The 26,795-nt window shown below is 45.7% G+C and overlaps 1 protein-coding gene across 3 annotated transcripts in view; it reads left to right on the top strand.

Annotated features, from left to right (window-relative positions):
* CENPT (centromere protein T) overlaps positions 1-26,795 on the top strand; it is a 561,799-nt gene that overhangs the window by 91,226 nt on the left and 443,778 nt on the right. For all 3 annotated transcript variants that reach the window (XR_013263258.1, XM_077457969.1, XM_077457960.1), the window contains one exon: positions 14,463-14,601. Coding sequence is in view for 2 of the 3 variants with exons in the window: in XM_077457969.1 (XP_077314095.1) it covers positions 14,463-14,601 (139 nt within the window). In the remaining variant the exon portion in view is untranslated. The remainder of the gene's footprint in view (positions 1-14,462; positions 14,602-26,795) is intronic.

The raw sequence follows: 26,795 nt of genomic DNA, 5'->3' as shown, positions 1-26,795 counted from the left end.
AGCATTGCCGCGTTAATGTCTTTTTGGGAGGTGGCAACACGACCGTCTGAGTCACGGATGGACGGAATAACCGTCGGGCGATAAGGGCCTTTGCAAAGTCTGGCAAGAAGCTTGCCAGCTTTGTTGCCAAATTTATGAAGGGTAGCGTCGAGGTAGGTTTTTTTGGTGATTTCCAGGGTGTCAGCCCATGTCTCAAAGGATTGTTTGGCTGAGTGCCAAGCCGTCCGGTTTTCAGGAGAGTCCGTGGCGTAGAGTGCCAGTTGGGCCTGGTGCAGTCTGGAGCTAGAGGTCTTATAGTTGTGAAGGGCATGTTTTTTGAACGAAGATGCATAAGAGATAATGCGTCCTCGGAGAAAAGCTTTACCAGCATCCCAAAACAAGTTGGGGCTATTGGTGTGTGGGACGCATTTGTATGTGTATAAATTGCCCACTCCTTCTCCATATATGTTTTAAAGTCTGAATTGTGCTGAAGGTAGGATGGAAAGCGCCATAGTTTGGGGTTGGGGTGAACATCTGGGGTCTCTAGGGTAGCTGAAATGGGTGCGTGATCCGAGATAGCTATGTCGTGTATGTCCGCTCCTGGGAGCAGGGGTATCAGGTCGTCAGTGCAGAAGATGTAGTCTATTCTAGTAAAGACATTATGCGGGTAGGAATAGAAGGAATACTCACGGTCGGTTGGGTGGTGGAGTCACCATATGTCATGTAGGTGGAGGGAACTCATCGTCGCTGCGAGGCTCGAGGGGGTATCGGAAGCTGGAGGTGAGGTTGAACGCGGATAGGAGGACCTATCGTCAACCGGGTGAAAAACAGAGTTGAAATCACCTCCCACTATTTGTGGAAGGTGGGGGGAACGCAGGAGCCAGTTAGTTAACGTGCTAAAAAATTCTTTAGTAGGGTTGTTCGGGGCGTAAACATTAGATATAATGAGTTCTTTTGATCCTATGCGGACCCGAAGGGAGAGGAGTCTGCCCTGTTGATCTGTATCCGTAGATAAGATCTTGCAGGGGAGACTCTTGTTGATAAGGATAAGTACTCCCGCCTTACGGCCAACGGCTTCAGAGCCAGCTACATCACCCACCCATAGCTTCTTCATCCGGACATAATCGGCTGAGGAGAGATGGGTTTCCTGAAGTAGTGCTATATCAGTTTTGAGCCTTTTAAGGTGCCTCAGTACCTTCAACCTTTTGGAGGGGGAACGGAGCCCTTTCACATTCCAAGATACTATCTGAAGCATAATGGCGCGTCAAAGGGGATATAACAAGCTTGTAATAAAATCTTTAGTTTGACCAGCCTGAGTAGCTGCAAAAAAGAGGAGGGTAAGGTGTGGAGGGCTGATATGCCCTGCCGGCTAACCAAAGCGGGTGGGGACTGCGCATAAGTAAGTGCTTCGAGGAGGCAGAGGGGGTGACAAACCAAGGGGGGTTAAAGGTGTAGAAACCAGGTTTGGGCACAGAGGGAGGGGGCATAAACAATCATCAACTTCACTTTTTTCCGCATGGGGGTCACTGTGTGGATCAGCTCCCATAACCAGGCCCCATGATATATGCTGGCATTTCTGCCCTACCGAAGGGGAATACGAGGGAGCCATCAGTCCAGGACATGCCATGGATGCGTATGATGATCTGCACAGATGAGACCCCAGGGGAAAAAGAGTAACAAATCCGAGGTGAACAATTCAAGCAATAACAACTGAGAGCGGTTATATAAATGTAAAAAAAGAACATACAGATAAAGACAATGGAACCAGGAGAGCATGAAAAAAAGAGAAAGAAAAAAGACAAATAGTCATTTAGACCTAGGAGCAGTATAGCTCGTGTAGAGGATCCAAAAAACAGAACAAAAGGGAGGGGCCCAATTGTACCCCAATACTACCTGAGAAGTGTGAACGGCCCAGGAGGGGAACCGTTCAAAACGGGCCACTTCTGCCAGGCCTGAAAAGGGTCGGCGTGGAATCCGAGGGCCGGGAGAGATGTTAGAGAGACCTGTAGGGTAGGAGATCCCTCACCTTGAGGTTTGGGAAAGTTGAGCCGGGGCCGCAGCCCTGAAGCGTTTGGGAGAGTCTTTCCGTGGGCTTCTCTGATCCAGAGCTCGGTTTACTGGAGCTGCCTTGGGTGTGGGGCTGAGATGTGGGCCCGAGCGTAGCGATTTCAGGAAGCGTATCGCCTCATCAGGATCATGAAACGAGAGTTGCTCGCCATTAGGAGTTTTGATCCGCAAAATTGCCGGGAAGGCCAGTGTGAATTTCATTTGTCGTTGGTGGAGTTCCGAGCAGACATGTTGGAAAGATTTTCTTTTCTTGGAGACATCCACCGAGTAATCGGCAAAGATCAAGATTTTGGTCCCGTCGAGCTGAAGAGATCTGGATTGACGATACTGCTGTAAAATGGAGGTCTTATCAGAGTAGTTAAGGTACTTAGCTATGATCGGGCGTGGGGATTTGCATTCGGCATTGTAAGCTCCCACACGGTGTGCCCGTTCCACTGTGAAGGGCCCACCGAGGCCCAGAGCTTCAGGTATGCGGCGGGAACAGATGTCCGATAAGGTAGATTGGGGCAGCGATTCTGGAATGCCGACAAAACGCAGGTTGCTCCTCCTGGACCTATTTTCGAGGTCATCGAGCTTTTCCAGTATGTATTTGTTGGTTCTATCCTGAGCTTGTTCCAGGGATTGTGTCTGATAAAGTTCTTCCTCCAGGTTAGAGATGCGATTTTCAGCCTCGTTTAATCTGGAAGTGTGTTCCCCTAGTTGGGCTTGAAATTTCTGCATGCCTGTACTGATGGCTTTTTCCACTGAGGCAGCTATCATAGGGGAGAGGAGAGCAGCCACAGCCTGAGCAAGAAGTTCAGTGTTACAGTCCTGTAATGGAGGAGGGTGCATGTGGTGCTGCATGGGGAGAGGAGCATTGTGGCCAGCAGGGTATGGATGGGCAGGAGACTGTGTGGATGAAGTGTCTTTGGAGGCTGTCTGGCCTGCTGTGGGATCGCTCACCTCCATCCGCTGCGCTGTCTCCTCCGGTGGGGCCGTGCAGGCCGGAGCTGTGTAGGCCGAAGCCGGGGCCTCGATTTGCGGCGAGGCCTGCCGCGCGGTGGCGGCCGCATACGAACGCGGCCCAGATTTTTCAACGAACCGGTCCATCACGGAGCCGGTGTGACTGGGGAGGCTGCCTGATGGTTTTCGGGCGGAAACGCCGCTTTTAAAGCCGATTTTGGAGGCTGGTGTGCGGGAGCTGTGACAAGGGACAGCTACTCCATGCGGCGCCGGAACCGGAAGTTGATCAGTTCCTTTTAATATCCCCCCCAAAAGGGTATAACCACCAGACACTCCCTCCACAGGTGTTATAGTGTACCACGGTGGCCACAGCCTCTCCAGCAATGGTCAGGAACAGAGGGATAGATCTGCGACAAAGCTGCAGGTGTCCAGTACCAGTGAGTCATTATCTTGCCTTTGTTTCTTGGGTTCTAGACTCTATGGAGTTAGAATGAGTAAGCTGATACGAATGGTCCAGCTGTTCCCCGGAAAACTCTATCCACAAATCCCCGAGAGTGTAAACAATTACGTCAAGCCCAAAATTTAAGAGCCTGGAATGTTAAAGGTGAGATGGCATCCGACCGCCCCCTGTGCTCTCCTGGCCACCTCGGGGCATACACCAGGTTTCTTCCTGCTAAATATTTTTCCAGGGAAACCCAGAACCTAGACCCTGGGTATAAAAGCACCAATTTAAAATCCGCTGGAGAACGATAGCCCTGTAATACCTTTTGATATCGGGCACACCTAAGCCTCCAGACTTTTTTTTGAGCACTTCAACACTTGTATGGCTATTTGGGGTCTCCTTGCATTTCACACAAAGTTAGACATTATTACTTGTAAGTGCAGAAAAAAGGTATTAGGCGCGTGTGCGGCGTGTGAGAGCCAAGCTCTGACCCCTGTCTCTGTGTCCTCTGTTCCTGCACCGCTACTTCAGCATCCATAGCACAAGGAGCAACTCCATTAGCAGCCAGTGGCCCCCGGGCATCCAATGGGAAAAATTGGATACCAAAAAGATATATACTGTGGATTTATCCCGCCATCACTGTTCCAGCCTAGTCAGCACATGGATCGCTTCCTTCTTAGGCCGCAATCCCGCCGCAACATGCCGATCTCCACCAAGCGGCGGAAAATGCACCTCAAGAGGACCACATGTCCCAGCGAACCCAGCCACCTGAGTCTACATCAGCGGTGATGGTTGCTGTGCTGGATTTAAAGCCAAAATCCCTACTCTAGGACCTGACTCACAACAAAATTACACATGTGCTGTAGAGGAGAGAGAGATCTACTTGGGGAATGCACCGATATTTTGGAAAACAAATTTTATGAACTAGTACAGAGATAATGCTGCCATAAAACTCAAATTGGGAGGATTTGGAGAATAGGGAACGCTGTCAAAATTTAAGGATCTGTGGGGTCCCTGAGACTGTCGGTGCAAAGATGTGCATTTTTGTCACCCTGGTATCCCATAACCCAGACATCGATTGGCACCTTGATAGAGCCCACAGATCTCTGACCCCCAACCCTCCCACTGGCTCCAACCCTAGAGACATTATTGTCCACTTCCACTACTTTGAAAGCAAGGAAGCTCTCACTGTTGCAACCAATAAATCCCACATAGACTTAAAGCACACTAAGATAAAATATTTCAGCGACCTCTCCACCATCACATTGGATAAAAGGTGCAGTCTACGCCATGTCACCACTTGCTTACAGAACCATCAAGTATCCTACCGTTGGGGTTTCCCCTTCTGTCTATCTGCTTCTAAGATGGTGTCCAGTTCTCGTTGAGAGACCTCTATGAAAGTGAAGCTTTCATCTGTAATTTAGGACTTCCACTCATTCCTGAGGATGAACTACAGCCTCCTGTCCAGAACCTCAAACCAATCACGACACCAGCCAAGATCTGGACCCCAGTTCATCGGAGATTGCAGAAGGCCTCTTCAACCCAATAATGAGCTAACCCTTCCAGATTCCCAACCTGATGTCCTACCGCCTCCAGCAGATCTTTCTCAGTTTCATAGACAGACACAGATTATTTTGTCTATGCCACAGACTCCAATATGAGAGTCATTTACTTCTACCTAGAGGCTCCTCCCTTCCTGTTTTGAGGTTTTTCTATACTTTTTGTTATGCGGGTTGCCTCCCACTGAACGTTGTTACCTTTTAATGGCACATCACCGTTGGATCTTGCAGGCAGCCATGCGCCTCACCACTGTCCTAGGCCCTTGCCTTGGATTCCTGAAGATATTTTTTTTCTCTTCAGGCCTCTCAAAAAAAAAAAAGTAAAAAAAAAAAAAAAAAATGTATTTTGCTTTTTTCAATTAATTTTTCAGGTCTTTTTTTACCTTTTTGGTTTTCGAAGCAGTTTTTTTGCACCGTTCTAACATACATGCTTTAATGTTTTTTGTTGCACCGTGGATCAGTATGTGTTTGCTTAAAGTCTGTATTCCATTAGCTATATGCCTATATGATATATCATGGCTTTTATGATCTTTTCTTATAATGTGAAGTGCTTGAATTCCAGCCAACAAAGATGGATAGCTTTGACGAAATTCAGATCTTCCAAAGCAGATGTGACTAACTATGATTCAGGAGACCCATTTCAGACCTGGCAGTTCCTTTAAGTTTGCCTCCAATCTGCCTTTATGGCTTCTGATCCCTCTGGGAAAGCTGGAGTTGCAATTCTAATTAAAAGTGCCAGCCCAATACGTGTCCTTTCATCCTATCTAGACCTCCATGGTCGATTTGTTCTCCGGAGTTGTAGTCACCAAAACACATTATTTACCTCAGCTAATATCTATGCCCCGAATGTGCTACAGATTGGTTTTTTTACAAGGTATTTGAGAAGCTACGATCCTTCTCACAACCTTTTATGGTTATAGGAGGAGACTTTAATGATTGCATGTCCCCGACCAAGGATAGATATACCCCGTTTCAAAACACCCCCACAGATCCAAACTCAAACTGTCCACCTCCTTTATGATACGTGGAGAGTGAAACACCCTATTTAGAAAGAATACACATTTTATCCCCCCCCAAAACTATATTCTAGACTAGACCATTTCTTTGTAACCGCCCCTCTATTATCTTATGCAGTCTCATCAGAGATGAGCCCTATCTCTTGGTCAGATGATGCACCCATTAATCTGGTTATTATTCTGTTACAACACCCAAAACATGTCATTGGCATCTCAATGAATCCTTGATATGAAATCCCGAGATCCAACTCCAACTGCAACAAAAATTGTCAGAATTTTTTTAATTACCGTAAATGAAGCGCGAAGCCCATAAGGCATTTTTCAGAGGTGAGTGTGTCTCTGTCTCTAAAACGAAACTCCACTAAGCTGAAAGCTGATCTGGCCTCCCTACTGAGCACTGTATAGATTCACCTACTTGACTCCTCCACAGTGGAACAATTACGAGCTGTTTCGATCCATAACCACATTAAATCATTCAACACAAGCAGGATAGCCAAATGTTTTACTGTGGTCCAGACAAATATTACGAGCATGCCAACAAACCACATAGGATGCTGGTTAATAGACTTAAACCACATCCTTTCTTATCAATCCCTGATAATCTAATGCAGCCAGATGGTACCCACACCTACTGTCCCAGGGCTATGTCTAAGGTGTTTGGCGACTTTTTTACCAGGGACTTTATAACTGTTTGAGCTCCGAATCTAATTCCCATTTCTTTCTCGTACATCATGGGACACAGAGTCTCAGTAATTACTGATGGGTTATAGGGTATAACTAGGTGATTGGACACTGGCACACCCTAGACAGGAAGTTCAATCCCCCATATAACCCCTCCCCTTACTGGAGGTACCTCATTTTTTTTTTTCTCCAGTTTCTTAGATGTTGGTCACAAGTAAAGATGTGCTGTGCTGAGCTCCACTGGAATATCCTCACTGGGGATAGCCATGCAACCGGATCCTTTCAAGGTGTTTTTTCCAGGCCGCATTGGATGGTACCCGGGCCTCGTGTCCGAAGAAACAAGGTTTTTGCCGTAGAGATTCTCTTTTTATAGAGCTGGACCCTGGGACCCAGTATTTGTTTTTTTCAGCCATATTCCTGGTGGCGTGCTTTACAGGCCCAGAACTGCGGTTCACCCTATTGAAGGGGCCCCGTTCTCTGAAGGTTTTCTCCTAAACGGAGCCCACTTTGAGAGGTGAAGATTTGGTCTGTTATTCAAACCCTGCAGCTGGATAAGGTAAGGGAGACTCCTCCAAGAATTTTTCTAATTCTAGTAGGTTTTCTCCTTTAAAATAAATGTATGCTATGCCTAAAGTCCACACCGGGGGCTGCCAAGAGCACATACCTTTCACGCCTTTTCTGTCTGCTTGGTGTCCACTCTCTATGCTCCTCTACTCTAGCCTTGCTCCAAATAGCATGAAGGTAACAGGTTTTTTCCTCCTGGGACTCTCCCTCCACGGATTAGAGGACTGAGGCAAGCCTGGGCAGAGAGCGGTAGCATACCGCACCACCCGCCGCTGCCATTACAGCGGCTTCACATCCACTGGCCCTTCCCTCTCCTCCGTACCAGCCTCCCCTCCATGCTTGCCACAAGTGGTCAGAGGAGGTGGGGGGGGGGGGCAGAGTGCTTGGCCACACAGGCTTTAAAGTGCACTCTTTCAGATGCACACAGCCTATGGAGGGACACAGAGCTGACAGGCGCATGTGATTGTTGGGACACAGGCATTGCCAAGCAGCATTTACGTAAGCACCAGACTGAGTCTAGGTAGCAGCGGCAGTTGCTGAACTACAGTGCTCAGCAGTCAGTACATTTTTTTGTGGTACCTCTATCTTTTGTTGCTTTGCACTATGGGTGGAAGAGGTAAAAACACGCCAAGAGTAGGGCCTCAAAGGGGTCCCTTTCAGGCTCTGAGGACCCCCACTCTGCAGCACCCCCCCCCCCCCCCCCCCGCAGGACCTGGGGAGGCTGGCCAGTGTGAGCTGTCGGGGGTCAGGGGCTGCAACTGCTTCTGGCACTTTAGCTCCTGTATACACTACACAGGAGTTTTTTTCCTCAACCATAAATGGATTAGAGGAAAGATTAGTGGCCTTAATCGTGTCTTCACTCAGTGAAAGAAAACACGCTAGGTCCCCCTCTGCCACCCAGGACCCTCAAACTGAGGAACTCTGGGATAAAGGAGAGGAATCCCACTCAGAGGATCGGGGTGAGACTGATGATTCCACTTCTGAGGAATCTAGTGGAGATGGGCCCTCTTCAGCTTCTCAGGATGAGAAGATGTTGGTGCAAATTCTTGCTGGATTGGTCCGGTCCACGTTTAAGTTACCCGTACCTGAGTCAGTTAAAGAACCCACTTCTTGTTTGGGTTCACTGAAGCCTGCTCAAACTGCACGTCTTTCCTGTTCATAGTTTACTGGAAAAGCTTATTTACTAAAATTTACTAATATGTGTGGTATAACAGCAGTTGACGCCGCCATATCCTCCGTAAATAAAAGCATGACTTGTCCTGTTGACAACACTCAGATGCTTTGGGATCCAACTGATATTAAAAAATGTTTTCTCCTTTGCAGGTTTATTAGCTTAACCTGCAGTGGCAGCAATTGGAATCTGTCACTATTTAAGATACAACAGGAAACAAATATATCAAGCACGGCGCTGTCACATCCTATCCAGTTCCTCCAGACTACCTCTACACAATATATATTGCTTGTTACATCCACTCTGGGTGTTGCTGCTCCTATTAAAGTCCACTGGGTGGCAGACAAACCTAAAAAAGCACAGGAAATAGAGCGCACACCAGCCCTAGTGCATTAACGTTTATTTAACTCAGTAAAAGATTAAAAAAGCCAGGTATATCACTCACAAACATCCGTTGAGTAGTAGCATTGACATTTACAGCCTCCACTGTTGCCTCCTTCCCCGATTTTAGGCTCCCTGCAGTAGCTGACACTGCGGATGGTTAAGTACTTAGTTCGCTTGCTGGCTGCAGGTACACTTTCTCTCCACGCCTCACAAGCACGGACCTGCCGGCTATAGATGACGTCACTCACAACGGGGGGCGGATCTATCAACGTGTGTGCTGGCTCTGACTAACTGTTCCCAAGACAACATGTTTCGGAGGCGTGGCCTCCTTCTTCAGGTGACGCCCTAGTGAATGCTTACAATATAAATACGCTGACACCCTCCCCGCCCTCCCTGCTAGTGCCAATCACAGGGAGCCTAACTTCTAGGGGAGGAGACAAGCCCATCTACCAATCAAGAAGAGCGACATGGAAACAAGGATCTTATAGAACTACTATTGCAATCATTGCTATTAGAAGTGTCTTTCAATGTATATCTGCATGTAAACCATAACAAGGAAATAAAATGAAATTATTTATACGTGAAATTAAGATAATACTAAGGAATGAACCAACAAAATTGGTATATATAAGAAATTAAAGAAAAATATATATATTTGAAATTAAATATAAATTAAAAATAAAAATAAAAATAAGAATAAAAATAAAAATAAAATTTAAATAAGAAATAAAAATGAAAATACAAATAAAAATAAAAATAAAAAATAATAAATAATAAATAATAAATAATAATAAAAACAAAAACAAAAATAAATAAAAATAAAAATAGAAATAAAAACAAAAACAAAAGTAAAAATAAACCAAAACAAAAACAAAATGGAAAATAATTATATATATATATATATATATATATACATACACACACACACACATATATACATGTGTGTGTGTGTGTGTGTATGTATATATATATATATATATATATATATATATATATATATATATATATATATATATATATATATATATATATATACATACATACATACACACAACTACACATGGAAAAATTCTCGCAAATGAATAGATGAACTATAAAAAAAATTTAAAAAGATAAAAGATTATCAAAAAAATAAAAATAAAAAAAAATATATATATATATATATATATATATATATATTAGAAGTCTATTATAGGGGACCAGTACAGATGGATTTCTGAGATATATAGATATATAAATAGATAAAATAAAATAAATTTTCTTCATATGGAAACAAGAGCTATTTCTTTTTCGCAAGTGTATATATATACACACGCACACACAGAGACATTTTTTATATATATATATATTTTTTATATGTATATTTTTTATTATATATATTTTGTATATGTATATCTCACTCTCTGTATATGCTTGCACCCCTGCATACCAGCATGCATGTTAACAGCTTGAACACTCCTTGCATCTGGTGGGCGGTATAGACTGCCTAGGGTTATTATTTAAGAGACCATGTTAAACAGGTTTTTTTTTTACCTGAATAGCAGAGCTCAGGGGTTGGCCAACCTACCAGTGGCTTTGTGTTTTGCTGTTGGTGCTATCGGAGGTTCTATCTTCCAGACCTCTTGCCTTACGCTTGGGTTGGTACATATGTAGAATCTTATGGTTGAAATATTGGTCAGCCGAATCACCATGTAAGAAACGTCTGGCTGGATTTCCTTTTCGGGGTGCAAGACTGTTTGGAGAGGATTTGGGCAATTATATCCAAAGGCTCTCTAGTGGGAAAAGCACCGTTTTACCAGTCAAGAAAAGGTGTAAACGTCCCTCCTTTAAATGGGCTCTTTCTCCAGTGTCAGGAGCATCAGCCTCCAGGCAGTCACGACGGCCTCCTCAGTCAGGCTCAAAGGTTAAAACTCAGTCAACTCCAGGGGCAAAAGAAGTCCTGGGGGAGAAGGTCTTCAAAACAAAACGCTAAGGCCTCCTTATATAGGGGTACCCCCGCGCACTCGAGTTGGGGGAAGACTGCTAAAGTTCTCAGGGCTCTGGCAGGAGGAATTACGGGACAGATGGGTGTTCTCCACAATAACTAGGTTACAAGCTAGAATTCCGAGAATTCCCTTCTCCTAGTTTCCTCAGATCAAATGTACCCAGATAAAAATAAGTCTCTCTTTCTAGCGTTGGAGCGACTATTGTCGCAAAGGGTTATCGTGGTAGTTCCCATGAAAGAGCAGGGATTGGGGTTTTATTCAAACCTTTTCACGGTACCAAAACCAAAGGGAGATGTCAGACCAATTCTAGATCTCAAAGATCTAAACCGATTTCTAAAAGCACGGTCCTTCCACATGGAATCAATTCGGTCAGTTGTCTCCATCCTACAAGGTGGAGAACTTCTGGCACCCATAGACATCTACCACTCCTGACAGCTGTATCCTCTATCCTAAAACTAACTTTCCTTCACCCCACTTTTCAACCCCACAGCTTATATAGATCACCCTCACTTCTGTCCTTATTACGTCACTCACCAACAATCCACACAATCGAATTCCCATTTCTTATTCCCCTTCTTCCCAAGATTAGACTCCCTTTCTCTTGCGTCCTTAGAAATGCCCACTCTGTCTGTAACAAACTCTCCTCTCTCCATGACCTCTGTATTCATAACTCCCTTCTCATTGGCTTCCTATACATAGTCTATCTCTCCTTCAATACATCATAAATGCTTCTGCCAGACTCATCCACATTACCAACCGTTCAGTATCTGCTACTACTTTGTCAATCCCTCCTCTGGCTTCCGCTCATCCAACAAATTAAATTCAGAATACTGACAGCTACTTGCAAAGCCATCCAGAACTTGTCACTCAGCTATATCACTAGCCTAGTCTCAAAATAACAACCTAATTGTTCTCTTCGTTCCTCAAAAGACCTCCTGCTCTCTAGCTCCCTCGTTACTCCCTCCCATGCCCGCCTCCAAGACTTCCAGAGCCTCTTCAATCCTATGGAACTCGTTAACCCCAATCAGTCTGATTATCTCCTACTCTATTCGCTTTTAGACAATGCCTGAAAACCCTCCTCTTCAGAAAAGCCTATCCTACCCACACCTAACTGTATGTCTATTTTTTTCCATCAGCTCATCCCCCACAGTTACTACCCTTTTGTTTCGCTTGACCCTCCCTTCTAGATTGTAAGCTAAAGGGCAGGACCCTCCTTATTCCGCCTGCATTGAATTGTATTGTAATTGTACTGTCTGCCCTCATGTTGTAAAGCACTGATCAAACTGTTGGCACTATATAAATCCTGTATAATAATAATAATGGCGATGATGATAATCTCAGCTTATAACAATAATAAAGATGGATAACCGCACACTGATGATAAATGGAGGTTCAGATTCTTTATTAAAAAAAATCAAAATGTCTTCAACAACACAGCTTCGTGGAGAGGCTATGTTAATGCGTTTCACTCCAGCAGGTGCCTGCTGGCTTGACATTCATTAACATGGTTCCTCTGTGGACCTGTTTTAAGAGGTTTTCTTCTTTTTTCCCAGTAAAAAACCCCAGAAAATTAATTTTTCATTGGTGCAGTGTTATCCACCCCTATGATCGTTCTATGCACATGAATGCTAAGGCACATTAACAGAGACCTTGGCAGGCTTATCTAGTATTATAACTTTTAAAGTTGAAGATTTGAAAGCAAATTTTCAAACTCAATTCACTTGTTAATGCTTATATGAGATTTTAGTGAATGGATTTAGATCTACTTTGACACCCTCTTCTATATGTCCTCGATCAGGGGTAGGCAATCTTAGAGTGGAGATCTACTTGAACAACACTGAAGATGTCAAAGATCACCAGGCACAGTGACCTGTTAGGGCCGGTTCACACCAGAAAGTGATGCCAGAATGGCATTTTCCATGTGTTTCCTGCACCATGTTCGAAATGCACTGCCTTTGTGATCTACTGCGGGTGATGATGCATTGTTAACCCCAAATGTAGATCCAAAATGCAGTGGACACAAAAAACAGTATTAGAAGAGAGCGCAGGGTTTACGAGTGCATTCCAATCTGAATGCAGGTTTCGGGAGTTCTGCGCTCAGAATGCAGGGCTCAGGAGTGCGCTGCGCTCAGAATGCAGGGCTCAGGAGTGCGCTGCGCTCAGAATGCAGGGCTCAGGAGTGCGCTGCGCTCAGAATGCAGGGCTCAGGAGTGCGCTGCGCTCAGAATGCAGGGCTCAGGAGTGCGCTGCGCTCAGAATGCAGGGCTCAGGAGTGCGCTGCGCTCAGAAGGCAGGGCTCAGGAGTGCGCTGCGCTCAGAATGCAGGGCTCAGGAGTGCGTTGCGCTCAGGAGTGCGTTGCGCTCAGAATGCAGGGCTCAGGAGTGCATTGCGCTCAGAATGCAGGGATCAGGAGTGCGTTGGGCTCAGAATGCAGGGATTTGGGGGGGATGTAAAGTGTGGTAGAGAATACTGTTATTGAGGTGGGCACTGCTATGGTGAAGGCCCTGCCCATGGCAGTGCCCACTGCCCTATCAGCCCCCCCCCCCCCCCCCACACACTAGTGTCCTCTCCCCCCGCTTCCTTCATGTAGCATCCTACCTGTGCACACAGGAGACCGAGAGGCAGCACATTTCTGGACAGGGGGTGGGAGCAAAAGCTGGCAGAGTTTTCATATTAACATGTTGATGATTGGTTGCTAGGTCCTAAGCAACCAATCAATCACCTGCGGGTTAACTTGGCCAGCTCCTACTCCCACCCTCCATCCTGAGCTGTGGTGCCTCTCGCTCTTCGTTGTTCACTGATGGCAGTGCTGGAGGAGGCTGGGAGCTGAGAGAGGGGGCCCGAAGCGCAGTGGAGCAGGCTGAGAGCGGAAGGACCACCAGCTAGCAGTAGCAGGGGTTGGCGGTGCAGACCCGTTCCCGGTCTACTTGTCACCTACCTGCAGTCAACAGGTAGCCCATGATCGCCAGGCTGCTGACCCCGGTCCTAGATCACCCCTTGGTAACATTAATTCCTGAGGCCTGCATGCTCTTCACATCTTCCCTAAACCTCTTAACTATAATGCATCTTCAGAAAAATATAGGGAAAATGCTTGGCAGTCACAAATGCCTACTTTCTCAAGTATTGGGAGACTACTGTTATGTTTTAAAAGAATAATTCCAGGCATAGACATGTTTTTATACATAGGTACATTGGTCCAACTTGGTTGATGCTGCTGGAAATCACTCAAGTAGTTTTGTATGGTCACCTAGCCGAGTGACTGACCTTCCTGTGTTCACACTGCAGCAGAGCAGCCACTCAGTGTGGGAACCAAAAGCAAGTGGAGGTGACTGAAGTAGCCGTGTTTGCTGCAGTGATTTGCAGCTTCCAGTGGCATTGGCAAGGTATGTCATACATAGTTGGGCTGATTCGCACCTATGCATTTTTAGTGCTTTTTGCATTTTTCAGATTTTGCACTACAGAACGTGTTCCATAGGAAACCATGTTAAATGGACTGTAGTGCAAATCTGCAAATTTCAAAGGACACTAAAAATGCACAGGTGTGAATCAGGCCTTACATTGGTCCAAGATGGACCAATGTAACTATGTATAACACAGTGATGCCTGGAATTATTGTTTAAATGCTATAAATTATTTAAAATTTGTTTTTTATATTGTCTTTTTTGTGTTAGGCTCCGGACAATTCATCTGTGAAAAGAAATGCTAATACAAAGAATAAGAAGAAAGCTGTAAACAAGGGATTTCATAATATTGTAGAAGAGTTAAATAATATCACCCCACAGAGTTTATTAAAGAAAATAATACAAAATGGTAAGTGGTTTTAATTTCATATTAAAGTCTTTGGTACGCTTGAGGGTAAATTGCAGTGTTAATTTTGGCAGCAAATTTCATTTTAGGACTAAAATGGCATTTTTAGTTTTAGTCCCATTTTAGTCTTCCGCAAGTGTTTTTAGATTTAGTCGACTAAATCTCAGTACATTTTAGTCGCCTAAAATTGAATGGATATACTTACATTGGAAATTGTAGAAAAATGCATTACAAACTCCTTATAATACTCCTGGAGTGAAAAATCTTGAATATGTTATCATTTATGGTATTAAGGTTTGAATGTGACAGATTTAGTTATTATATAAGGTCTTTAAGGTAAGCCAAGTTTCGTTACACTTCTGTCAAAAAAGCAATATTTTTGGAACGTTGAAAATAAAAAAAGTTTTATGTAATCTTCCGACCTAAATCGATTTTTGTAAGCATGGGTGCAAAAACAGCCCTGGCAGCGAAAGGGTTAATCCTAAACAGATCAGACAAAGTGCTGCTCTCCCATAGTGGACAAGCTGTGAAGAATATTGTCAAGGAGCAGATCTCCTTCAGGGGTTCTCTATATATCAGTGTGAAGTGAGTGTGTGGCAGTGTATGAGAGGGTTAACAGCCCAGTCCCCGCCATCCTAATAGAACATCCCCCCTTCAAGCAGCAGATAACAGACATTAATAGTCTAACCTCTCTGCAGACAGCCTCCTATCTACAAATGCTGAGCTCCTGCCAGAGGAAGCAGGAGCTCAGTGGAAATCAGAAGTTCTGTGGGTAAACATCCCTCCTTCACATTTTCGTTTCGTTTTGGTACGTTAATGAAAACGCATTTGATTTTCATAATAGTTTTTGTCAGAAGATGAAAATGTGGTGTACTTTTTGTTATCTCTCTTTCGTTCATGGGGGGGGGGGGGGGGGGGTGCGGTCCTACACGCTATATCCCCTCACACTGCATCCAGCAGCTCAGTTTTTTTTCTGCCCAGTGTAGAAGGACCTGGCTCCCGGTGGGATTTTTTTTCTCCATTGTTTCCTGTGATCTACAATCAACAGCCAGGCTGGGTGACAGGCTGGATAATATAGATCCCCGTAGTCTCTCCAGACGGCCATTGAGCAGGCCTTAGCTACGCGGTGGGTCGGCCACGACATGCCACGTCTGATCCAGGGGTGGCCGATGAGATATATGCTCCGGGGCACACATATGACCAGGTTACTGCTGTCTGTGTCAGTGTGCTGTGGCCGACAGCCACCCCGTACTGCTCGGGTGATGTGTCTGTCTGTGGAATGCGTCTAGCAGTCCCTGCCGGAGGGACAAGTATGGTTCCACCTGTCACAGCAGGATGGAGCAGCTGGGCATTCCCTGGGAGGTCGATTAGGTGGTTTCTCACTCTCCCTTTCTTCTCTCCCTGTCCCTTCCCTCTTCCTCATGCTATGGTCTGCTATGTGACTGGACACATGGGGGTGCGGTGCATGTACCTGGCTGGGGGAGGGGCTCTGGGTCCTGGCAGGGGGGCTATGCTGGTTGTTGGTCCACTCGGCCTCTTACCTGTTTCTGGGCCACGGTGTTGTGTTTGTGCTGTGTTTTTTCCGTAGCCATTTCTTTTTAGCCACAGCCAATTTTTTGACTTTAAGCCATTTTCTGGAAGTTCGGCAACCATTTTCTCAGCACCATCAGATGTTTTTGCTGAGGCAACCGTCGGCCATTTTCAAGTAGCCACAGGTAGTTTTGCCTCTAGCGCTGGGAACTCGTAAACAGACACCTCATGAATGACACAGGGGAGATGGGGACAGCAGCAGCACAGCATAGTACCTGGGTCAGGGTGGTGAGTCATGCGGGGGGCCCCTCAGTCTGTGGCAGCTAGGAGAGTGGACTTTTGCTATTGCTTACCTTAGGTCCCTAAGTGGTGACAGACGAGTGTGGGTCAGCATGGCGTTGGGAGCTGGCGCTTCTTCCCCATACATCCCTGTTATTGCAATTGGTTTCACTGCACCATCGGTGCCTATGAACACTCTGTCGGCGGGTCCTGGATGTCTTTGTTGCCATGATGGAAGCTTTGTGTGGGTGCAAGGGGGGTAAAAAATGCCCCTCCCCCACCGTCTTCTGGGGAAAGCTCTATTTCAGACTCGGGCCCCGCTGTGCCAGGCAGCCCCTTTTCTGACGTGTCAGAGGATGTGGTCCAGGACCGTTTGGACAGTGAGGATGACTCCGGGTCCGGGTCAGCGCTGGAAAAGGCACTTGTAGGAGCACTTATTACATCGGTGTGGGATACCCTAAAGATAGAGGATACAGCGGGGCATCTACAGAGGTGTCGGTCCCTTTCGGGTTACACAAGCCGGCCCGCACAGCTAAGATGTCTCCTTGCCCAACTTATTTTGATACGTTTATTTACAAGGAGTGGGGAAAACCGCAGCAGGCCTTTTCAGCCCCGAAACGCATTGTGGTGTGTTACTCCTTTGAGGAGAGTTTCCTGAAGAAATGGACATCTACTCCGATTGTTGACCACCCCGGTATCCAGGTTAAGTAAGGTAACCATGATTCTGGTGGAAGGGACTCCTTTTTCAAGGACCCTGCCAACAGAAGGGCCGAGATGGTTGCCCGGTCCATGTTTACGGTGGTGGGGTCAGCATTGTGGCCAGTGTTGGCCACGGCCATGGTGTCACACGCTTATTGAATGGGCAAAATTGTTGCACTGTGAGTTGGAGAAGCAAAAGGCATCCCCCCGTCTGCGTGGAGCTGGCGGACCAGTTGGTGCAGGGCCTTATGTACGTCTGTGATGTGGCCTTAAGGCCCATAAACACTATCAGACTTTTTGACAACAAACATGCAAATTGGCTGTTTTGGAGCAACATCTGACGTGTGTACGCTCCATCGGGCAAACTTTTTTTGGTTATCATCTGACTTTTGTTGGCTGTGCGAACGGACAAACTTTCTGGCAACAAAAGTCCGATGGAGCAAAGTCTGATCGTGTGTACAGAAAACCATAGGACTTTTGTACAAAGTACAAACAGGCATGCTCAGAACGAATGCAAAAGATCAGACAACAATACAGAAGTTGACCAAAGGTGGCGGTAAAGAGCAGAAAAACCACATGATTTGGTGAAAGTTTCCTGAAAAAGTCCTGCTGTGTGTGCAATACAAGTTCAGGGCTGATGCCCTTTGTACAAAAATCCAAGGGAAAGTTTGTACAAAATCCTATCGTGTGTGTGAGGCTTTAGATACAACCCCCTTGCTCTCTAGAGCCTCTGTATTAGCAGTAGTGCTACGTCACCTGATTTGGCTGAAATGCTGGTCTGCGGATCAGGCATCAAGGAAAGCACTGGCTGACTTTCCCTTGCTTTCGCTAGATGACATTAGGAATGTTACTGGGGGTAAGAGTGCCTTGCTCCCACGGTACAGAAAAGGTAAGGAGCCATGCCGTAGGCAAGGGCCCTCCTTTTCCGCTCAGAAGTGGATTTTTCGTCTGGCCGGGTCGGCAAGTAAGCGTTCCCAGTCTGACAAGGTGTCTGCTGAGGGACAAAAGTGTCCCTGGTTTCGCAAGCCAAACAAGCCGGCGAGCAAACCCATTACCGCATGAAGGTTTGCCCCCGCCCGAATCTCGGGGGGTGGGGTGTCACCTTTGGGAGTTTGCAGCATGGTGGACCTCCCTACTTTTCGCCTAGTGGGTCTGCGAACTGGTTTCATCAGGATACAAGGTGGTTTCTTTATTGTCCGCCAAACAGATATTTTCCCTCCACCCTTCGTCTTCTTCTGGCTCGTCGGGAAGCCCTGTTCGGGGCAGTAAGGGACCTGCTGTTGCGCGGGGTTGATAGTACCTGTACCGATGCCGGAAATGTTTCAGGGATTCTACTCCAATCTGTTTTTAATCCCAAAGAAGGAAGAGGTGCGTCCGGTCCTGAACCTCAAGGCCCTCAACAGCTTTGTGAAGGTACAAAGGTTCAGTGAGGCATCCCTGGACACAAGGGAGCATACTTGCATGTCCCGATATGCATCAAGCATCAAAGTTTTCTTTTAATTTGCTGTCCAGGACAAGCACTACCAATTTGTCGCTCTCCCTTTTGGCCTGGTGTTGGCACAGAGGGTCGTCACCAAGGTGCTAGCCCCAATTTTGGCTTTGCTAAGGCAGCGAGGGATTGCAATCCTGGCTTACCTGGACGGCCCTCCTTCTGAGAGCAGCTTCCGCCTGAGAATTGAGGGCGGAATATAGCAATTACTATGCAAACTTCGGGAGTTTGGTTGGGTACTGAACCTACAGAAGTCTGTGTTGGTGCTGACTCAATGCCTGGAGCAGCTAGGCCTGCTTCTGGACTCCTCAGAGGCGAGAGTCTTTCTCCCTTCGGACAAGCTGCAGACACTTCAAGCTGTGGTGAAGTTGTTGATGTCCTGCAGGTGGCCGTCACTGCGTTTTCGAATGCGAGTCCTGGATCTTATGGTAGCCACTTTCGAAGCGGTACTGTATGCTCAATTCCACATTTGAATCTTACAAAAGGAGATCCTGTGCAAATGGGACAAATCTCTGTTGTTGCTGGATTGTCACATTCGGGTGAGCCAGCTAGTCAGGGATTCCCTGCTTTGGTGGCGGAGGTCGCCGGCCCTTGGGTCTGGGAAGTAGTTCCTTCCTCTTTATTGGACGGTGATCACAATGGATGCCAGCCTGACCTTTTGGGGGAGAGTTTGGGGCGTACAGTCCGCCCAGGGTCCCTGGACCCAGGAAGAATCCCGCCTGCCAATCAATGTGCTGGAACTTCGGGTGATCAGACGGAGCCTCTCCACATGGTCAGAGGCTGCAGGGGCATCCGGTCAGGATCCAGTCAGACAAAGCCATGGCAGTGGCATATGTCAGCCATCAAGGAGGAACAAGGAGCTCGGCTGCAGCACTGGAGGTCGCTCCCATCCTGCGGTGGGCGGAGCGTGGCGCTCTGTCGGCCGTGTACATTCCAGGCGTAGAAAACCGGCAAGCGGACTACCTAAGTCGTCAGATGCTCAACCAAGGGGAATGGTCGCTACAGCCAGATGTATTTCGGCTCCTTTGCTTAAGGTGGGGCACACCAGATGTCGATCTCCTGGCTTCTCGACTCAATCGGAAGGTACAGAGGTTTGTGGCCAGGTCAAAGGATCCCTGGGCTGATCCGGCAGACGCTTTGGTGCCTTAATGGGGGCATTATCGGCTGATTTATGCTTTTCCCCCCACTCAAACTTCTACCATGTCTGCTTCGCAGAGTGGAGGCCGATGGGATCCCGGTAATTCTGATTGCTTCTGATTGGCCTTGCCGTCCGTGGTATGCCTACATAGTACGGATGGTGGCTGATGTTCCTTGGCAACTGCCGATGTCGCAAGGTCCAATACTTCTTCATCCTGCTTTACCATCACTGGCTTTAACGCATGCGTGTCGAAAGACAGGTGCTAAGGGACAGAGGTCTATCGGATTCGGTAATATCCACTATGCTAAATCGGAAGATTTATCACATGTGGAAGGCCTACATCTCCATGTGTGAGGAGATGGGGTGGCGTGCGCGCACATACTCTATTTCCAGGATCCTACTGTTTTTGCAGCGAGGAGTGGAGCAGAAACTTGCCTTAAACACCATCAGTGGGCAGATATCGGCTTTGGCTGTCTTTTTTTTTTTTTTTTTTTTTCAGCGACCATTGGTGACTCATTCATTGGTGCGTACATTTGTTCTGGGGGTTCGACATGTGGCCCCACCGGTTCGACCACCATTTCCTCCGTGGGATTTAAAACTGGTGCTTCAGAAACCACCATTTGAAAACATTAGGGAGATCCCCTTATTGACACTCAAAGTTGTCTTTCTAGTGGCTATCACATCTGCCAGGAGGGTTTCTGATTTGGCGGCCTTGTCTTGCAAGTCTCCCTACTTGATTCTCTACAAGGATAAAGCAGTGCTGTATCCGCAGCCTTCATTTCTGCCCAAGGTTGTTTTGGCCTTTCATGTAAATGAGGACATTGTGCTTCCATCCTTTATGTCTTCGGCCGTCACACCCCACAGAGGTTACTTTGCATTCCTTGGACATGGTCCGGGCTCTGCGGGTGTATCTATCTGCTACGGCTCCATTTTGGAGCTCGGACTCGCTGTTGGTATCGTTGGATGGTCCAATGAAGGGACTGGCGGTCTCATCGGCCACCATTTCTCGGTGGATCAGACAGATTGTAGCTCAGGCTTATGCCATAAGGGGGCGGGCGCCTCCCGTTCCTGTCAAGGCACATTCTACCAGGGCAATTGGTGCCTCTTGTGCTTTCTGACATCAAGCGTCTGTTACCCAGGTGTGTAAGGTGGCGACCTGGTCGTCTGTTCACACTTTCACAAAATTTTACAAGGTTGATGTGAGTGCATCTTCTGATGCTTGTTTCGGCCTCAAGGTTTTGCAAGCGGCTGTTTTGAAAAGTTTTATTTATTACTTTTTTTTTTTTTTAACGGAAACAAGTACATACACGACCCCAAGGGCCACACAAGGATATATTTACATCTCTTCAGCATTAACTCTTCACCCCCTTCCAGACCCCCCGCTTAGTGAAAAAAAAAAAGATAATACTCAGGCCGCCTTTTATCAATAACAGTCAATGGTACACGCAATTATGGCGAATAATTACATGCTGAAGAGCCCATCACATGTGCATACTATTATGTATCACTCAATCCGCCACCGTGATTTCACTATTCATCCAACTGCCCCAAACCTTATCAAATGTTTGCGGGATGTCCTTGCTAATGTTACATAGTTTGTCAGGTTGAAAAAAAGACACAAGTCCATCCAGTTCAACCAAAAAAAATAAAATAAAAATAAATAAAATATAATAAATATATATATATATATATATATATATATATATATATATATATATATATATATATATATATATATATATATATATATACACATATATATACACACACACATATACCAGCCCATATACCCAATTCTATACCCACAGTTGATCCAGAGGAAGGCAAAAAACCCCAGCAGAGCATGATCCAATTTGCTAAAGCAGGGGAAAAAATTTCTTCCTGATCCCCCGAGAGGCAATCGGATTTTCCCCGGATCAACTTTACCTATAAATTTTAGTACCCAGTTATATTACGTACACTTAGGAAATAATCCAGGCCTTTCTTAAAGCAATCCACTGAGCTGGCCATAACCACCTCTGCAGGGAGTCTATTCCACATTTTCACAGCTCTTACTGTGAAGAAACCTTTCCGTATTTGGAGATGAAATCTCCTCTCCTCTAGACGTAAAGAGTGACCCCTTGTCCTCTTTGTTGACTTTAAAGTGAATAACTCGACACCAAGTTCCCTATATGGACCCCTTATATATTTGTACATGTTGATCAAATCCCCCCTTAATCTCCTCCTATCAAGAGTATATAAATTCAGTTCCTCTAATCTTTCCTCATAGCTGAGTTGCTCCATGCCTCTTATCAGTTTGGTTGCCCTTCTCTGCACTTTCTCCAGTTCCCCGATATCCTTTTTGAGAACTGGTGCCCAAAACTGAACGGCATATTCCAGATGAGGTCTTACTAATGATTTGAACAGGGGCAAAATGATATCTCTCTCTCTGGAGTACATACCTCTCTTAATACAAGAAAGGACTTTGCTCGCTTTGGAAACCGCAGCTTGGCATTGCATGCTATTATTGAGCTTATGATCTACCAAAACCCCCAGATCCTTCTCCACTATGGATTCCCCCAGTTGTACTCCCCCTAGCGTGTATGATGCATGCATATTCTTAGCCCCCAAGTGCATAACCTTACATTTCTCAACATTAAACCTCATCTGCCACATAGTCGCCCAATTAGACAGAGCATTGAGGTCTGCTTGTAAATTGGTGACATCCTGTAAGGACGTTATTGCACCACATAGCTTGGTGTCATCTGCAAAGACGGAAATGTTACTCTTGATCCCAGACCCAATATCATTTATAAAGATATTAAAAAGTAAGGGTCCCAGCACTGAACCTTGGGGTACACCACTGATAACCTTAGACCATTCAGAGTAAGAATCATTAACCACTACTCTCTGAATTCTGTCTTTTAGCCAGTTTTCTATCCATCTACAAACTGATGTTTCCAAACCTGTAGACTTTACCTTACACATGAGCCGTGTGTGCGGAACAGTATCGAATGCTTTTGCAAAATCCAAATATATCACGTCCACGGCCACCCCTCTGTCCAAGGTTTTACTTACCACCTCATAAAAAGAAATCAGGTTTGTCTGACAACTCCTGTCTTTCATGAATCCATGCTGTCTGTTGCTCAAAATATTTTTTTCCTGCAAGAACTCATCTATGTGGTCTTTTATTAATCCCTCCAGTATCTTCCCAACTATAGAAGTTAAACTAACGGGTCTATAATTACTTGGTAAAGACTTTGTTCCCTTTTTAAATATAGGCACCACATTGGCCCTGCGCCAATCCAGTTGTACTATTCCTGTCATTAATGAGTCCCTAAAAATTGGATACAATGGCTTTGAAATTACAGAGCTCAATTCTTTTAGGATCCGTGGGTGGATGCCATCAGGTCCAGGTGCTTTCTCCACCTTTATTCTGTCCAAATATTTCTGGACCATATCACTTATGAGCCATTGTGGATTAGGGGCTGCGTCAGTACCACCCCCATTGTGGACATGAGCTCTCCCATGCTCCTTTGTATACACAGAGCTGAAGAAAGTATTTAATAAGTTAGCCTTCTCTTTGTCCCCAGTCACCCACTCCAGATTATTTTGCAAAGGGCCTACATGCTCAGACTTAACCTTTTTACTATTAATATATTTGAAGAATTTTTTGGGGTTTGTCCTACTGTCTTTTGCAATTTGTCTTTCATTTTGAATTTTTGCACCCTTGATTTCCTTTTTACATATTCTGTTAAATTCCTTGTAACATTTAAATGACACTAGTGTTCCTTCATTTTTATATTTTTTGAAAGCTCTTTTTTTATAGTTTATAGCTTTTTTAACTTTGGCCGTGAGCCACATCGGCTTTATTTTTAACCTTTTAAACGTATTGCCCATGGGAATATACTTTGCCGTGAGATCACAAACAAGCTTTTTGAAGAATTCCCATTTCTGTTCTGTGCCCATTGGTGCCAATATTCTCTCCCAGTCTAAGTCCTGGAGAGCAGCCCTCATCCTTGGAAAATTTGCTCTCTTGAAATTAAGTGTTTTTATCTTTCCCGTATGTGATTTTTGCTTACAGCTAACATCAAATGAAATCATGTTATGGTCACTGCTACCCAGATGTTCCTTTATCTGAACATTAGTAATACGTTCTGCATGGTTTGAGATTACCAGGTCCAACAGAGCATCATTCCTAGTTGGGGCCTCAATAAACTGTACCATAAAATTGTCCTGTAATAGGTTTACAAATTTTTGCCCTTTAACTGTCCCAGCAGTGCCATTACCCCAGTCAATTTCTGGGTAGTTAAAATCCCCCATTATTATCACTGTCCCAGCCCTTGCAGCCCTTTCCATCTGTGCAAGGAGCTGAGTCTCCACCTCCTCATTAACATTGGGTGGTCTATAACAAACTCCAATGATTAACTTTGAACTACGCGCATCTGTATGCAGTTCTACCCATAATGCCTCAGACTCATCACACTCTCCGCCCACCAGGTCCTCTTTCTCACTTGCTTTGAGATTATTTCTCACATACAGACAGACCCCTCCACCTTTCCTTTTTACTCTGTCTTTCCGAAAGAGTGCATAGCCAGGAATATTAATAGCCCAGTCATGTGAGGAATGAAGCCAAGTTTCAGCAATACCGATTACATCATAGCTCTCCTGATGCACCAGAGCTTCCAACTCGCCTATTTTGCTTGGCAGACTTCTGGCATTGGCAAACAAACATTTTAATGTATTAATATATTTTGACCGGTCACACACTATCCTCTTGGGTGTTCCAAGATTACAACTAGGACTTGCTACTATATTTACCTTGGGGTTATGTGCTTCGGTTACCCCACCACTAATGCCCCTAATATTACCCTCTGGAATATGCTCCATGCTGACTATCTCTATCTCTGAACCCACCCCCCCATCACCTAGTTTAAAAAACCCTCTAACTTTTTGGCCATCCTCAATCCCAGCTGATCTGCACCCTCCTCATTTAGGTGCAGTCCATCCCTTCTATAGTACCGGTTGTCGACTGAGAAGTCATCCCAGTCCTCCAGGAACCCAAACCCCTCCTTACTACACCAGCTTTTGAGCCACTTGTTTACTTCCCTAATCTCCCTCTTCCTTTCTGGTGTGGCTCGATGTACTGGTAGTATTCCTGAGAATACTACCTTGGAGGTCCTTTTCCTCAACTTAGCTCCCAAGTCCCTCAAATCATTCTTTAGGACACTGCACCTGCCTCTGACTTTGTCATTGGTGCCAACGTGCACCATGACAGCTGGGTCTTCCCCAGCCCCTCTCAGTAATCTGTCCACCAGATCCGTGATGTGCCGAACCCGAGCGCCCGGCAGACAACATACAGTTCGGCACTTCAGGTTGTTGTTACAGATTGGCCTCTCTGTCCTCCTAAGAATTGAGTCCCCTACCACCAGAATCTGTCTTTCCTTTCCCTTCTCTCCCCCCCCCACTCTCACTGGAGGAGTTCTTCTCCTGGCAGCTAGGAGGATCCCTCAGCTCCAGCAGTGCTGGTCCCTGACTGGGATCACCAATGTCACTCAATGGAGCGTACTTATTGGGATGCTCCAGCCCTGGATCGGCCTCCCTGGCACTTGCCCCTCTACCCTTCCTGACTGTCACCCATCTACTCTCTGCTACTGCCTGCACCTCCTTGTCTCCACCCACCTCTGTGCTGGCCCCTGCCGGCACCTGCCGTGTACTATCCTGGTTCTCATTTAGGGTGGAGGGGCCTCTCAGTGCTGACAGTTGCTTCCCCAGATTCAGAACCTGGGCTTCCAGGGAAACAATGTGCTTACATTTTGCACAGCAGTATTCACCCTCGATCAGATGATCAAGGAACGCATACATGCCGCAAGATGTACACCGAGTCGCCTCTCCACACCCGCCAGTCATCGTACCTATTAATTTAATGAGGATTAGAGATTATACCCAGTCCAAATTGCATAACAACTAGCTTCCTGACACTAATACTCAACAAGACAGTACACAGGTACTCAGACCACTGTGCACCCACAATACACAATTACTAATGATACACACACACACACACACACTACTCAGACAACACTCAGGTACTCACACTACACAGGTACTATGACCCCTGTTATAACCTCCTGTTTTCAACTCTGGGTTTTAACTCACCACTTTGACCAGTTCCATTTGGACAGAGTTCCAGCAGGCTCAAATGAGTTCTACCCAAACTTATATAGACCTCAAGCACCTGTGCCCAATTAAACCCTCCCCTTAATTAGTAGGCTGAAGGAAGGAAAGGAAGAAAAAAAAACAAAAAAACACTATTTAAAAAGTGACAGAAAAGGGTATAAAAGCTACAAGAAAAAGCCCCAAAAGAACCTAAAAATGCAACCCAGCAGTCACCAGCAGGCAAAAAGCAAAACTTATTCACACTCCACTCAAGGCTCCACTGTTCAGCTTGCAACCAGCAGTTTGGCAATTTCACATGAGTTCAACCCAAACTTATATAGACCTCAAGCACCTGTGCCCAATTAAACCCTCCCCTTAATTAGTAGTCTGAAGGAAGGAAAGGAAGAAAAAAAAAACAAAAAAACACTATTTAAAAAGTGACAGAAAAGGGTATAAAAGCTACAAGAAAAAGCCCCAAAAGAACCTAAAAATGCAACCCAGCAGTCACCAGCAGGCAAAAAGCAAAACTTATTCACACTCCACTCAAGGCTCCACTGTTCAGCTTGCAACCAGCAGTTTGTATGTATGTATGTATGTATGTTGCCTTGTATAAGGGTGCAGCCCTATTAACCAAACTCTTCCACACCGCTACAGCTGGAGGATTAGGTTTTTTCCATGACGGCACTATCATTTTTCTAGCGTAATATATTAGGATCGTCGGCAACGTACGCGTTACTCTTCTCGGGCTAGATTGTCCACCATTCCCAAAAGGCACACCTCTATTGAAGGCTGTATTGGGATGGCTGTTACTTCTGCTATACATTCTGTGACCTCCTTCCAAAATACTTGAATGTTCGAGCATTGCCAAAAGATGTGCATGAAATCTGCACTGAGGGAACTGGACCACCAGCAACCAGGTGACCG

This window comes from Lithobates pipiens, unplaced genomic scaffold (assembly GCF_037356315.1).
Source record: "Lithobates pipiens isolate NorthernLeopardFrog02 unplaced genomic scaffold, aLitPip1_a1.2 Scaffold_10, whole genome shotgun sequence".
In the NCBI taxonomy this organism is placed as follows: domain Eukaryota; kingdom Metazoa; phylum Chordata; class Amphibia; order Anura; family Ranidae; genus Lithobates; species Lithobates pipiens.
Note: the sequence above shows the minus strand (reverse complement) of the source record. Positions and strands in the feature narration are given on the sequence as shown.